The sequence below is a fragment of the Acomys russatus genome, chromosome 6 (genome assembly GCF_903995435.1).
Source record: "Acomys russatus chromosome 6, mAcoRus1.1, whole genome shotgun sequence".
NCBI classification, from domain to species: domain Eukaryota; kingdom Metazoa; phylum Chordata; class Mammalia; order Rodentia; family Muridae; genus Acomys; species Acomys russatus.
Genome location: NC_067142.1, coordinates 52,833,045 through 52,849,529, shown reverse-complemented (window position 1 = coordinate 52,849,529; position 16,485 = coordinate 52,833,045). Strand labels below are relative to the sequence as shown.

General features: G+C 41.9%; 1 protein-coding gene across 1 annotated transcript in view; it reads left to right on the top strand.

Moving 5' to 3' along the window:
* The window catches only part of Axdnd1 (axonemal dynein light chain domain containing 1), an 86,262-nt gene that overhangs the window by 32,969 nt on the left and 36,808 nt on the right, over positions 1–16,485 (top strand). Inside the window, 5 exon segments of the mRNA XM_051148327.1 lie at positions 215–290; positions 2,163–2,397; positions 7,869–7,954; positions 7,957–8,072; positions 15,171–15,264. Coding sequence (XP_051004284.1) covers positions 215–290; positions 2,163–2,397; positions 7,869–7,954; positions 7,957–8,072; positions 15,171–15,264 — 607 coding nt within the window.

The window sequence follows — 16,485 nt, the reverse complement described above, 5'->3', positions numbered from 1 at the left end:
TGGTAAGCCCTGCAACTTGGTTAGTTAGAATTGGAATTTGTTATTTCTAATTGTGAATTTTAAGAGGAATGCTCATGAGGAGAGAGGCTGGGCCTGGAGACTGTACCGAAAGATAGCAGAGGTAAAAGGTGATGCTGTTGTTCATGTGCGGACTTGAGATTTTCTTTGCGCATCCCTTGTTCTGAGACCTTTACTGCTCTTTTTCCTCTTCCAGTGGAAAGGAGATTGTAATCCCTAATAAGGGAAACCCGTTCACTGCAGCCCTTATAGACTTCAAGGAGTACCAAAAGGTAAGGCTTTCTCAACACAGTCTGCTAATCCAATGGCTGGTGGCCAGTGTGCTGGCTCTCACCCACAGCTGAACCACAGTTCATCCTTTCAAATGCTGTACTAGGGGCTGCAGAGATGGCTCAGCAGTTAAGAACACTGACTGCTCTTCCAGAGGACCCGGGTTCAATTCCCAGCACCCACAGGGCAGCTCACAACTGTCTGTAATTCCAAGATCTGACACCTTCACAAAGACATACAAGCAGGCAAAATATCAATGCACATAAATTATAAAATGGTATATCAAGGTTTGTGAGTGGCAGAAAATAAAAAAATAGCAATACCACTGGAGCCTTTAAAATATGTTTAAATATTTTTCAGTTCTGTTTCAGATTTGTGGGTTGAATGAAGGTAGGCTCTGTGACAAGAGTGGCTCTGATTCTTGCTCGAATTTCCATTATAAGTATTGTTTCTGCTCCCCTGTATGTAGCTTTTGTATAAAGGACAAATTGGGAAAATATATGTAACATAAAACTTACCGTTTTAACCATTTAAGTGTATAGGTTAATGGCATGGAGTACATTCATACTGCTACAAGGTCCACCGTTCAAACTGAAATGCTACTCATTAAATAGTAACTCCCAGTGTTTGCTTGTTCTCAGCCCCTGGCAAGCATTATTGTATTCATGGTGAATTTCATTCTAGGGTTTGGTCATCTAGGAATGGCTTATTTCCCTCAGCATATTGCCTTCAAGGTGCATTCATGTTTCGGGATTTACTCCCTTTTTAAGGCTAAGCTGTATTTTATTGTGTATGTAATATATCCTTTTTCATACATTATTAGGATGTCTTTCGAAAGCTTCAATCTTTGAAAAGAAATTTGATTAATTAAGTCACTATTATGAGGGCCAGAGATATGTTATAATACCACTAAGTATAACACATGCAAGGCCCTAGTTCAAGCCTCATCCATACCATACACACACACACACACACACACACACACACACACACACACACACACACACAATTATGTTATAGTAGTGGAACATAGGAAAATGTATAATGGCATTCAATTAATTTAAGAAGGAATATAAAATTCATGACCTAATGAAATCTCATACAGAGCTCAAGAAGTGATTTTTCGTGTGTATATGCTTTTGAGACTAGGTCTGGAGTGGTCCATTTCTGATCTTAAATTTACAATGTAGCCGAGAACACACTGGAGTTCCTCCCAACCTCTTGCCTCCCAGTCCTGGGCTACGGGTGTACACCACCGCGCATGCCCACTTCCTCTTCTCTTGGAACGGCTTGTAATAATTGTAGGACTGAGGATCTTTACTTTTCTATAGACAGTATATTTTAGTGATTTCTTTTATGTGGTAGTTTTGACATGTATAGATAAAATTGAAAAGTGCTTTATTAGAAATTATAATAATAGGCCAGGAGGTGGTGGTGCACTTGGGAGGCAGAGGCAGGTGGATTGCTATGAGTTCAAGGCCAGCTTGGTTTACAAAGCAAGTCCAGGTTAGTCAAGGCTACACAGAGAAACCCTCTCTCAAACAAAAAACAAACAAACAAAAAGAAATAATTCTTATTTAGTTTATTAAATACTTTGTGATGCTGAAAATGCAATTCACCCATTATCTTCTTTCGACAGCTCATGATGGAGGTTTTATGATTGCATCTCATACATTCTAAAACGGAAGCTTAGGAAGGTACTTAACAGTTAGCTGTCGATGGCAAATGGCAGAAGGAGACTTTTAGCCTGTGTGTGTCTATCTCACAAACACTAACAATAACCCGTGAACCTCCAGGGTGACTGAGGACCGTGGGGGATGGAGGCTAGGCAGGGGTGGTTAATAACGCCCGTTTCTCTCTACCTTACTTTCTAGTTGCTGAATGAGGAGAAAGAAAAGTTTACAGGGGATTTTCTGTTGTCCAAATATGACTCTCTCAAGATTATTAAACACACACAGGAAAACTGGACAGACATTGGGTTTGGGATATTTGGTCGCCATAAGAATATGGATGGGGAGTTGCCGCCTGAGCACCAGTACATGGAAGAAATTACAAAAACCATAAGCAGTCTCTACAGAGAGTATGAAATAAGAATGAATGGTGACAACGGTGAGCAAAACAGGGAAAATGGATTGCCTGGAAGTGTAAAGAATTCTGACTGTAATTACAATTAGAATTAGAAGAGTTAAAATTTAATATATAAACCAGGTGTGGTGCTATATGCCTGTAATCCCAGCACTTGGGGAGTCAGAGGTAGGAGGGTCTCTGTGAGCTCAAGGCCAGACTGGTCTACAAAGTGAGTCCAGGACTGCCAGGGATACACAGAGAAGCTCTGTCTCAAAAAATAAAAACAAAACAAGACACAAGTCTAAGGTGTAAGTACAAACTATTACAGTTTTAAACAATCAAGTAAAATAAAGCACTCAATATCATTTTGCTGAGATATAGTTTAATATATAATATGAGCCACATGTTGAAAGTATAAATGCAACATACATAGGCGTGTGCATGCACCCCACAGTCAAATCCTCAGTATTTATTACACGTCACCATGACTCCTGAGTTCTGTGTCTTTCAGTTCTTACCCCTTTGTCCCCTCACCCATACCCTAGTCCGAACTCCACTTTCTATCCCATACAGTTCCACTTGGCTTTTCATACAAAAAAGAAGTGTGCCTTGTGCCCTTCCATGTTTCTTTACATAGCATCATGATATATTTAAGGGTCATTTATGTTCACAGCATGTATCAATCTTTTATCCTCTGTCTCCCCTTATTTTGAGTCAGGGTCTCTCTATGTAGTCCTGTCTGTCTTAGGATCACTATATAGACCAGATTGACCTTGAACCCTTTCTTCTTCTTCTTCTTTCTTCTTCTTCTTCTTCTTCTTCTTCTTCTTCTTCTTCTTCTTCTTCTTCTTCTTCTTTTCTTCTTTCTTCTTCTTCTTTTCTTCTTTCTTTCTTTTTCTTTTTTGTCTTCTTTCTTTCTTAAAAGCATGGCTTAGCCTCAAACTTGAAATCTTCATATCTTAGCCTCCCAAGTGCTGGGCACGGTTATTTGCCACCGAGGTTGCCCTTCCATCCTTTTTGTGACCAGATAAACTGTCGGATAAATTATATGTATACACCTGATTTTGTATGTAGCTTCAACTGTTGATAGGCAATTGGGTTTGCCCCTCTTTTCTGTTTCTGTTTCTCTTGGACGGAGCGCCACGGCAGCTCTATGTTTAGCTTTCTGAAGACAGGTGGACACAGTTTTATATTCTCAGAAGCAGTTAAGCGGTTCTGATGTTTCTGATTCTACTGTGGCCATCTCACCATCACAGTGGATGTGAAATACTGTTTCATCATGGTCTTGATTTGTAGTAAAGGATACCAAATGTTCTTGTGAGACTTCTTTAGCCATTTGTCTATCTTCTTTGGGAAAGTACCTGGTGTGTGTGTGTGTGTGTGTGTGTGTGTGTGTGTGTGTGTGTTCCTTTTATTATTACATTCTAAGAGTTCTTTTATTCTAGGTACAAATCACTTTTTAAGCATGTGAACTGCAAACATTTTCTTCCATTCTATTGTTTGCCTTTTCAAGTTCCCATTGGTTTTGCTTGGATGTACAGCTGTGCATCACATGTATGCAGGGCCTGCAGAGGCAGAAGAGGGCCCCTGATCCTCTGGAGCAGGCAGGTGTTATAGATGATTGTCAGTCGCCATTGGGAATTGAACTTGGGTCCTCTCTCACCAAAAGTTGAGTGAGACATTTTGTAAAGTTGAGACATTTTGTAAAACAGAAAATTGGAGTCATCAGTTATTGCTTTGGAAGGGTCTTCTAGTTTGGCTTTGTATGTTAGGGTGCCCTGTTTGAGGGTCAATGTGTTTATCATGGCTACAGCTTTTCCACGAGTTGGCCTTTTTAATAGGATAAGATCTCTGTGTCCCACTTTTTAAGAGACATCTCTAATTTTTCCATCTGTGGATTTGTGGTTAGATTCCTTCAGTCCATGCTATTCCCACTCACTGTTATGTGCCATATATCTGTCTCTCTCGGGCTTTTCAGGGAGATTTGACTACTTGCTAACCATAGTAAGAAAAACAGTAATTATTTTAAAATTGTCATTTCATAGCCAGTTTATTGAATATGTTATATAAGTTATCTTTCACACTCTAGCCTAGACACTATCTCCCAAACTCATGCAATAATCTCATACAGGGAATAGCTAAGACAGCTCTCTGAAAACTACTTTACTAATAGAACGAAGAACCTTCCAAAACTGTTCTGAGCAGGAGCCAGTGTTATCATCACTAAGTGCAGTAGTAATATTATTATTAGGGGGTCTATTCCTCTATGCAAGATACCTACATGATTATTACTCATCTTTTAAAATCTTTACACCCACTATTTACCTCTGTAGAGTTTTTCTGATATCTCTCTGACAGCTGTTCCCTCTGTTTACTTTGTAACTATTGGTATACTTTTGTTTTTGTTTTTCAAGACAGGGTTCTGGGATTAAAGGTGCACCCACCATGCCCAGCTGCTGTTGGTATACTTTAGTTATTATTCATGTTACTCCTTTGTATCTGTACATACATTGTGCTTCCTGTAACTAGTGCTTGTTAGATGACATGCTCACAAGAAATATCTTTAACTTTTAGCCCTTAAGTATAGGGCTAATAGTAGGAGATGAAAGGGACCGAAAAGTAGGGTATGTCCACATTCATCAGATTAGCTATTTTATGGAAGATGGTGATGAATCTTTTTCCATTAAGGAAGCATAGAGGCAGACTCAGTGCTTGTTGTATTGCATGAATATCTAAGCCCACACCCGCAGCTACAATGTTAATAAGGTAGGTGTGGTGAGGTGTGCTTTCAATCCCAGTGTCGGAAGGTGGAGGCCGAAGGATCCCTGGGGCTTGCTGGCCAGTCTGTCTAGCCAACTGGTGAGCTCCAGACTCAGTAAAAGGCCCCATCTAAAATACATAAGGGGAGAACAATTGAGCAAGGTGCCCAATGTCAACCTCTGGCTTTCATGTACACAAACAAACACGGCCGACAGCGCACCATACATACACATATATTCATATCTGCAGATGGAGACTGGATACATCCTAGAGCCAGATGACTTACTGCAGATGTCTACCAAATATTTACTATTATTTTTCTATGAAATTATTTTGGAATGTTAAAGAGGATATAATTCTTTCAAACTCATTCTGTGAGGCCATCTTTATCCTCATATGCAAAGCAGGAAGCAAACGATTAAAAAATAAAGCTATACCCTTGGTGAACATAGATGTAAAAATCCTCACATGAATGCTGTCAATAGAAACAACAGCACATTAAAATATTTTTTGTTTGTTTATTTATTTATTTATTTATTTATTTAACATCCAGCCTGAAGTTTTCCCTCCTCCTCTCCCCCTGGTCCCTTCCCTTCCCCCATCTACTCCTCCTCCAGAGAAGAGCAGGCCTTCCATGAATATCAATCCACCAGAGCATATCAAGTAGCAGTAAGACTAGGCACTTCCTTTCCTATGAAGGCTGGACAAGACACCACCATTCCTTCTATGGTGTGGTAGTTTTGGGGTTCAGTGGAAGTCTAGTATGCTTACAGATGATCTGCTTCTTAGTAGATTCTGTATGTAGACCAGGCTGGCCCTAAACTCACAGAGATCTACCTGCCTCTGCCTCCTGAGTGTTGGACGTTCAGGCATGCACCACCACACCACCACACCTAGCCCTCAGTAGATTCTGAAGTCTAATTTATTCTCACTTCTTAGAAGATGGACATGGGAGATAATGAAGATCCATTCTCCCAAACCCATGGAGATGCTAAAAGTGCATCAATGTATTTTCACTACATCATATATTCTTTTCAGTAAAGGGTTGTGGCTACCCTAGTCCACTGATAGAGTTGGTCAATGCAAAGCTACAGGAGCAGACATGGCCCTAATTTTCTATAGTAACAATAGTACAATTTTAAATAAAATGAAAAAAAAAAAAGAGGTAGTAGGTTTAAAACAAAAAAATCAAAATGATAGGACAGTTCTTAAGGTAGTTTGTACATTCCTGATTACTTATTGATTCACTGGTGAGTGCAGTGGGACCGTTTTCCTCAAGCATGAGACAAACAGCTGGCTTACAGTCATTTCTCTGTGTGCCTCTAAGAAGGCAGCATTTTCACTTCATCTTTCAAAAATGAAATGAGACACAGAGAAGGTATTTTCTTCTGTGACATAGTCCACTGGGTTAACAGTTGGATCCAGGCTCTGTTCTTCAGGGGCCTTTGGGTGTAGACGTTGCCATGAAGACCCAGTCAGTGACCCAGGAAGTGGCTTCAGAACCATGTCTCCTCTCACCTGCCATTTACTATCCTGGGGAGAAGCTGCTCATCATCACTGCTCCCTTCAGACAGAAAACTATAGTTAGTGATTTCTGAGTTTAATGCATTTGATTCTTCATGGGGAAAACAAGAAAACTAGAATACAATCTCATCAAATAAGCATCCCATGGTCACACAAGAATTTGCTGCAGAGTTTTTTCTTGTTTTTAATTTACTAATTGAAGGCTCTTGTAGACCTGAGCATGGCCAGCATGGCTCTGGTAGGCCTTGCCCTTCCCCCATTCCTCTGCCTTGCTAAACTATTAGATTACATTCCTAAAGCTAGCCCCAAGTTCTGTTCCCTTATTTGTCCAGCTCCTCCTCCTGAGCCTGACTACCAAGGCCCAGCTATCAAACTATTGAAGTCTAACAATCAAAAGCCCCCTTTGGATCACCTAATTAACATTAAATACCTCATCCTAACATGAGGTTTCCCTTTATAAACTGACATTTGCCTATCTCATGGTCACATCTGTCTTTTCTCTATCCAGAGGCAGTCCTTTGTCCCGTGTGCAAATATCCATACCCCTTCTCCCCCCCCCCCCCCCCCCGTTCCTTTTCTCTTCTCCCTCACTTTCTTTCTTTCTTCTTTTTAAAAATATTTGTTTATTTTTATGTATACAGTGTTCTGGCTGCATATATACCTGTAGGCTGGAAGAGGGCATCAGATCACATTACAGATGGTTGTGAACCACCATGTAGTTGCTGGGAATTGAACTCAGGACCTTTGGAAGAGCAGGCTGTGCTCTTAACCACTGAGCCATCTCTCCAGCCCTCTCCCTCACTTTCTTTTTTTTTTTTTTTTTTTTTGGTTTTTCAAGACAGGGTTTCTCTGTGTAGCCTTGGCCATCCTGGACTCACTTTGTAGACCAGGCTGGCCTCGAACTCACAGCGATCCGCCTGCCTCTGCCTCCCGAGTGCTGGGATTAAAGGCGTGCGCCACCACGCCCGGCCTCCCTCACTTTCTATCTCTTGTCTTTGTCTCTTATTCCCTGCCCTTTGTCCCTCTGGGAAAAATAAATCATCTTTACACTGAGAACTTGGTTTGGGGGTATTTTATGTCAATTCTGTCCTTTCAGAAATGAATCTAGGTTCTCTGGCACAAGATAGACAAAAAGAAGTCTGTCTTTGCCTAGATTTTATAATCTAGTATTGAAACAGTGATATTGCAAGTAGTTTGTTAATGTTCCCTCCCCCACCCCATTTTTGTAGGTATCTCTAAAATTCTTCCAAACTTGATTATTTCTCTGGACATATGTTCTTTGAAGTTAGAGAACCTCGTAGAGCATTCTAGTATGCCCCCCCTGAAGAGTGGCTTGAAATTGATGAAAAAATCAATGACATGAAGTTTCAGCTGGACATGTTGTTGAACATTATTGGCACTGTTCCACAGTACATGGACATGGACACGGGCACGTAAGTCCCTGGCTCTTCCCCTGGGGTGGATGCTTCTGAAGCCCACTGTAACAACCTAGCTGTTCCACACCGCTCCCAGGTGTGGGCGGCTGCAGTCAGTGGTAAAGCATCTTGTTCTCCTCAAAACAAAGCTTTGTACGTCATAGTGAAGCAAGCTTTCTGTTACTGTCACAAAATACCAGTGGCTGGACTCTATTCAGAAAAGAGGCTTATTTTTGTTCACAGTTTTGGAAGCTGAAAGTCTGAACAGCATGGTACCAATTCTGTTGAGGGATATAACTAAGAGCATCATGGTGGGAATGAGCACAGGAGGGAGGGAGTCACATGGCAAGCCAGAGGTATCCAGCTCATTCTTTTCCAGCAACTCCTCTTTGTAGGAACTACCCAGAATCCCCTGAGAGTACCCCAGTGACCTAAGTATCTCCTAGTAAGCCGTACCCCTAAAGATTGCATGACCATGCAAAAAGCTAAGATCCCAAAACATGAACGCTGGCGTGGAGAGATGGCTCAGTGGTTACGAGCACCGCCTGCTCTTCCCGGGGTCCTGAGTTCAATTCCCAGCAACCATTTGGTGGCTCACAACCATCTATAATGTGATCTGATGCCCTCTTCTGCAGACAAAACACTCATATACAATAAATAAATAAAAATTTAAAACTAAAAAAAAAAACCCACAAGCCCTTGGGAAGAAAAAAAAAAAAGCATAGCCAAGCCGACGCACCCTATCTAGCCTATATCCCTTCCCCCACCTATAGGCTTAGTCAATACTAATATGCTTCATCGCTCTGCATTTCTCCATTATAAGCACTTCATATGAAAGAAATATTGCTGCAGAAGTAATCACTATCAAATGTAGACCCACTATCCAAAATACAGCAGTATTAAAAAAATCACCTTGTAAGTGCCTCACGTTGGGGGAGGGTACTGAGTATTATACTCACTGATTAATGTCAGTTACTGTATTTGGGAGCGGGAAGGGAAAGTAAAGAAAAGAACCCCTCAGGGTAAAACTAGTGGTTAGTATTGGAAAGACAGAGAAAAGATAGAGGAGGGGGACAGAGGAGAGAGCTGTAGGAGCAGAGGAGGAAGAGGAGGAGGCCACTGTGGCTGAGGGGTGGGTGACAGGAGAGCGAGCAGGACATAATCAGGTAAGGCTATTCCCAGCCCTCAGAAGGCTGAGGCACAGAGATGCCACGGACTGCGCAGTTGTGTTCCTCGGGAGAGGAAATGAAAAGTGCCAAGAGCATCTTAATCACCCACGGTTCTACTGCTGTGAGGAGACACCGTGATCGAGGCAGCTCTTATAAAAGGGGGCATTTAATTGAGGGTGGCTTACAGTTTCAGAGGCTTGGTCCATTATCAAGGTGGGAAGCGTGGCAGCTGGAATAGGTGAAAGCCACATCCTGATCTGCAGGCAGAGAGGGAGGCATAGCCCAGGAGCCCTCAGTGAAGAACTGCTGACAATGAGGCCACACCTCTTAATCCTTTCACTGCCTAGTGTGAAGCATTCAAATAAATGAGCCTATAGGGGCCATTCTTTTTGTTGTTTTGTTTCATTTTGTAGATCAGGCTGGCCTTGAACTCACAGAGATCTCCCTGCCTCTGCCTCCCAGAGTGCTGGGACTAAAGGTGTGTGCCACCTTGTCTGGTTTATAGGGGGCATTTTTATTCAAACCACAATAGGGGAATATGGACCAAGAACAGAGAAGGGCAGAATTGGCTTCCTTAAAGTGACAGAGACTATTAATTAAAGAAGGAGACCAGGGACCGGAGAGAGTACACTGTGTGAAAATAGCCCCGCCCGCTGGAGGGCTGCTAGGTTCAGTTTCCTGTGTGAGCCTTGGCCGTCCTTCCCAGGTCCTGAGAAGCCTGTTGTGCCTCTGAATGGCCCTTCTTACCTGGGTACTTTCCTTTGGGAGATAAGACTATAGATGTAGACAGGCGGTGGTGTCGCACGCCTTTAATCCCAGCACTCTGGAGACAGAGGCAGGTGGATTGCTGTGAGTTCGAGCCAGCCTGGTCTACAAAGCGAGTCCAGGATAGTCAAGGCTACACAGAGAGACCCTGTTTTGAAAAACCAAAACCAACCAACCAAACAAACAAAAAAACCCAAAACACACACACACACACACACACACACACACACACACACACACACACACACACAAACCAAACCAAACCAAACCAAACCCCAAAAGTCTTGTTGCAGGTGCCCTGCCTTGTGCCCTTTTGTCCTGGACATCCTGATTCTAACCTGTGTTTAAGTTTCCCCGCAGGCTCCGGCTCTGCTAGAGTTTCCACCTTGTCAATTTCCATTCCAAAGAAAGACCTTTCTCCACCTAGCGGTGTCTTGGTGGCCCGGATCCGTCGTGTAGTCCCAGGGGGCAGGATACCAGCCCAGCATTCCATAGCTATACCAGCCCTACACAGTCCTTCTGTAGGTGCCCTTACACATCCGCTGACGGGCTTCTCTCTTCTGTTCTCTCAAACGTCCGTTGCAGGAAGCACTGTCCAGATTTTCTGGCTTTATATTGAGCAATGTTCACATGTGGGTTAGCACTCCCCACTGAGAGCCAGGCCCTCCAGGTCAGATTCTGTTCATGTTTTACAAAGTTCTAAATTTTACTTTGCTGTCAAATCAAGAAATGCCAGGCACCAGCCACCTCTTCTAATAGCTATTGTTTTTTTTTCTCCAGTATATTATTCCCTGAGGGGTCTGGCAGACCCTAACTGCATATCTGAATCTCAAAGGTTATATTACTTCTTTTTAAAAAAAAGTTTTTTAAGGGAGTCTGGAGAGATGGCTCAGAGGCTGCTCTTCCAAATGTCCTGAGTTCAATTCCCAGCAACCACATGGTGGCTCATAACCATTGATAATGTGATCTGGTGCGCTCTTCTGGTGTTAGGCATACATGCAAGCAGAATACTGTATACATAGTAAACAAACAAATCATTACAAAACGTATTTTTAAAATTGTATTTTATTTTACTTTTTTTTTTTCAGACAGGATTACTCTGTGTAGCCTTGGCTGTTCTGGACTCACTTTGTAAACCAGACTGGCCTCGAACTCACAGAGATCCTCCTTCCTCTGCCTCCTCGAGTGCTGGGATTACAGGTTAAAAAATGTTTTTTAAATTTAATTTTATGTGTATGGGTCTTTTGCCCAAATGTATGTCCATGGACCTGGTGCCTATGGAGGTCAGAAGAGGGCATCAGGTCCCCTAGAACTATAGTTACAGACGGTTGTAAGCCCTCGTGTGGGCACTGGGAACTGAGCCTGGGTCCTCTGGGAGAGCAACGAACAACAGCAGAGCCATTTCTACAGCCTCAGTCTCTGCTACCTTTTAATGTTACTGCGTGGAGAACAAGCTTCTAACACAGGGGCCATGGAGGGACACACTCCAGCCACATCTGAGCGTCAGTTGCATCCCCATCCTTTGTTTCCAAAAGTCAGCGCCTCTGCCCCTTCTTTCATTTCTGAATGGAGTCACTGGACCTTGCCCCTGCTTCTCTCGGCACATTGAGCTAAGTGTTTATTAATTGTGTTGACTACTTTTACATAAAAAGGTGGTTCTTTGAAAAAAGGATGTGTTAGTTAGGGGTCCTCCTGCTGTAATAAACATCATGACTACAGTCAACTTGACGAGAGTTTACTTCAGCTTACAGTTGCAGTTCAACTCCACACAAACTCTAGTCATTTGGGAAGAGTGAGTCACAACTGAGAAAAGGACCCCATAAGACTGGACTATAGCAAATTTCTTAATTAATGATTTATGAGAGTGACCCAGGGAGGAAGCAAGTGGTCAGTTTTCCTTCACGGCTTCTGCTTCAGGTCCTGCCTCAAGAGCTCTGCCTTAAATTCCTGTCTGACTCCCCTGGATGATGGACTACAGCCGTGTGTTTGGAGACTTGCCTAACCTTCTGTGTTAATTGTTTTTTTCCATAAAATTGGGTCATATTCAGCCATTGTTTTGTTTTTTTTTTTTAAGTTTTCCTCCCTTTTCTTTCTCATCATTTCTGGAAGCTTGCTTTCTTTTTCTTTTTTTCAGTGCTCTTTAATTTATTATATTTTATTTAGATCACATCCCAATTGTTGTCCCCTCCCTTGTATCTTCCTGTTCCCACCCTCCCTCCCTCTTATACCCTATTCTCCTCCCCTAGACCTCTGACAGAAAGGGACCTCCCCCCGCCCCCCACCTTATGACCACAGCCTACCAGTCTCATTTGGATAGCCTGCCTTCCCACCAAGGAGGAAGTGATCAAATCGGGGACACCAGAATTCATGTCAGAGGCAGTCTCCGCTCTCCCCACAACCTTGGAGAATGAGCTGCCCATTGGCTAGATCTGAACAGGGGGTCTAGGTTTACTGCATGCATTGTCCTTGGTTGGTGCAACAGTTTATGCAGGCCCCCCTGGGTCCAGATCCTTCAGTGTTGGTGGTCTCCTTGTAGGGCTCCTGAATGCTCTGTGTGCTTCCATCCCCCATTCTTCCACACCCCTCTCACCCAGAGTCCCAGCATTTGTCCCAATCCCCTGCTGGGTGGAGTCTCTCAGAGGACATCTATGTTGGACTAATATCCACTTATAAGTGAGTATATACCATGTGTGTTACCTCACTCCGGATGTTGATCTCCAGTCCATCCATTTGCCTGCAAATTTCAAGACTTCTTTGTTTTTAGTAGCTGAATATTCCATTGTATAAATGTACCACAATCTTTATGCATTCTTCAGTTGAGGGACATCTAGGTTGTTTCCAGATTCTGGCTATTATGAATAAGGCTGCTATGAACATAATTGTGCACATGTCCTTGTTGTATGGTGGAGCATCTTTCAGGTAGATGCCCAGTAGTGGTATAGCTGGGTCTTGAGATAGCACTATTCCCAATTTTCTGAGAAAATACCAGATTGATTTCCAAAGTGGTTATACAAGTTTGTACTCCCACCAGAAGTGGAGGAATGTTCCCCTTTCTCCACATCCTCGCCAGTATGTGCTGCCACTTGAGTTTTTTATCTTAGCCATTCTAATGGGTGTAAGATGCAATCTCAGAGTTGTTTTGATTTGCATTTCCTTATGACTAAGGACATTGAGCATTTCTTTCTTTCTTTCTTTCTTTCTTTCTTTCTTTCTTTTCTTTTTCTTTCTTTCTTTCTTTCTTTCTTTCTTTCTTTCTTTCTTTCTTTCTTTCTTTCCGAGACAGGGTTTCTCTGTGTAGTCTTGGCTGTCCTGGACTCACTTTTTAGACCAGGCTTGCCTCGCCTGCCTCTGCCTCCCAAGTGCTAGGATTAAAGGCGTGCATCACCATTGCCCGACAAGCATTTCTTTAAGTGTTTCTTAGCCATTCAATATTCCTTTATTGAGAATTCTATGTTTATCTCTGTACCCCATTTTTAATTGGTTTATTTGGTTTGATGGTGTTTAATTTTTTGAGTTCCTAATATATTTTGGATATTAGCCCTTTGTCTAATGTAGGGTTGGTGAAGATCTTTTCCCAGTCTATAGGCTGTCATTTTGTTCTTTTGACATTGTCCTTTGCCTTACAGAAGCTTTTCAGTTTCATGAGGTCCCATTTATTAGTTGATCTTAGGATCTGAGCTGTTGGTATTCTTAACAGGAAGTTGTCTCCTGTGCCAATGAGTTCAAGGCTCTTCCCACTTTTTCTTCTAAAAAATTTAGTGTGTCTGGCTTTATGTTGAGGTCTTTAATTCACTTGGACTTTAGTTTTGTGCAGGGTGATAAATAAGGGTCTGTTTGCATTTTTCTGTATGTAGACATCCAGTTAGACCAGCACTATCTGTTGAAGATGCTATCTCTTTTCCATTGTATGGTTTTGTCAAAAATCAAGTGTCCAAAAAAAAAAAAAATCAAGTGTTCATAAGTGTGTGGGTATATTTCTGGATCTTTAATTCAATTCCATTGATCAACCAGCCTATGTCTATGCCAGTATCATGCTATTTTTTATTGCTGTGGCTTTATAGTACAGCTTCAGATCTGGGATGGAGATTCCTCTGGAAGATCTTTTATTGTACAGGATTGTTTTAGCTATTCTAGGTCTTTTGTTTTTCCGTATGAAGTTGAGAATTGATCTTTCAAGGTCTGTAAAGAATTGTGTAGGTATTTTGATAGGGATTGCATTTTGAATCTGTAGATTGCTTTCAGTAAAATGGTCATTTTTACTATGTTGATTCTCCTAATCCACAAACATGGGAGATCTTTCCATCTTCTGATATCTTCTTCAAGTTCTTTCTACAGAGACTTGAAGTTTTTTTTCATGTAAGTCTTTCACTTGCTTGGTTAGAGTTACACCAAGATACTTTATATTATTTGTGGCTATTGTGAAGGATGTGGTTTCCCTAATTTCTTTCTCAGCCCATTTGTTATTTATATACAGAAGGACTACTGATTTAAAAAAAAAAAAATTAATCTTGTACCCAGCCACTTTGCTGGAGGTGTTATCAGCTATAGGAATTTTCTGGTGGAATTTTGAGGGCCTAAGGCCAGGCCCACCCATGCTCCACACAGTGTGAACCCCTCTCAGTCAGGACACTCCAGTTCCAGTGCTCTGTTAGCTCCCAGCCCAGTCCATCAGCTCAGTCACAGACACCGTGCGTGGCACAATAGGAGCCGCCTTCTTGGGTCGCCCCGGAAGTTTTCAGTAGTTTAGTTTTTCAAAATTAACTCTCATCGTTTTCAGTGGGGAGTGGACCATACTGATTCTGCACATTGTCATGAAGCCAGCCAATCACTGAGATGATTTAAAAATTATTTAGCATTACACAAGAAGGTCCTCCTAGCCTAGGAGGGAACACTCAGGTGCACAGATGTTCACAGTCGAGAGAGAATATTGCAGGTACACTGTCCCAAGTGCATCATGCCAGTTGACATCTGTCTAGGAGTTAGGAAGACTGTTCCAACCTAACCAACATATCTAGCAGGTCAAGGCTTTGAATCACGTTTACCTAAATTCTCAAAAACTTCTCAACCCCACCCCCAACCCCCGCCATATCCTGCTAAGTCAATCCCCTTTCCCCTCACAGATGGTGACTTGTATACCCTAGTCAAGTTTCTTACACTTAATTTGCCTGCTTTGTTCCTGCAGGTCACTCCAAGGACATATATTTGGCATGATTCAGCAGCTGCTTTTGAAGATAGGTAATGAAGTCAGCAATGGTAACATTGAACTTCTTCGTCACGTATGTATTTGTATGGATTTTTCAGGATCCAATTTTGCTTTGGTTGGGGATTTTCTTCAAGGAAAACCAAGGCCCAATTGAAGTAGGCAGTGGGAAGAGCAAAATGGAAGCTTATATAGTAATTATTCAAATGATTTTCAATGGAAAAATAAAGTTTAGCAGAGTAGGTATCACATGATGGGACTCAAGATCTGTCTTATGACGTGGGGAAGACATTCTAGCACTGTTAGGACCTCAAGGCATTGCTACAGCAAGCCTTTCCACAAATGCTCGCTTTACCACCATTGAGACCCACAGAGTCATATACTTGTTCTCTTTTATAGAATTCATTCATTGCCACAGGATCATTTGAGAACATCCTTATATACTTCTTTATTAACACTGGGTTTTTTTAGTGTAGTTAGTCCATGTAAGCAATGTCAGACACTGGAAGTACCCCCTGGTGACTACAAGCATGGGTGTTTGAAAGTGGAAGAGTGTGTCTTTTTCTCCAACAACCAGGCATTTCACTTTCTAATCCATTTTCAACCACCAGTTTTTTGCCATTTTTTCTTTGGCTTTGTTCTGTTTTCTCTGTGCTATTTGCCTGTCTAAAGCATTGGTCTGTAGCATTTTATTTAAATTTTTTTTGCCCATGCATGTAGTGTGTTTGCCTGTGTGCATGTGTGTTTGCAAGTATATGTATGAGCATGCTTGTGGAGGCCACAGGTTGGTGTTGTCTTCTTTACTTTCTCTTTATTTGTTGAGGAGGGTTCTCTCACAGAACCAGGAACTCATGGATTCAGTCACCAACTCAGCTAGTCTAGCTAGCCAGCTTGCTCTGGGGTCCCATTTCTACCTTCTGAGCACTGAGGTACAGCAGGCCACCATGCCTACCCAGTTTTTACCTGGATTTTGAACTCTGGTCTTTAAGCTTATATAACAAGTGCTTTATTCTGTAATTCTCTTAGCAAAAATAATTTGAAGAAGACGTTATTTCTAACTTGCATATTAGAATTGTGAATATGCTTTCTGTTATAAAATATATACAAAAGTCAAAAGACTTAAAATATTTTAAAACAATTTTGAAATGGTTCAAAACACTTATATGATCAAACAGTTCCACCAGTGCTGCTTCTTAACTGTTTCTACCTGCAGGCTGGGGTCCACTGGTTAAAGCCCCTTGTAGGTCTCCTCAAAGCTCAGCTTACTTTGATGTTTTTTTGCTGAAACTATAGCTCA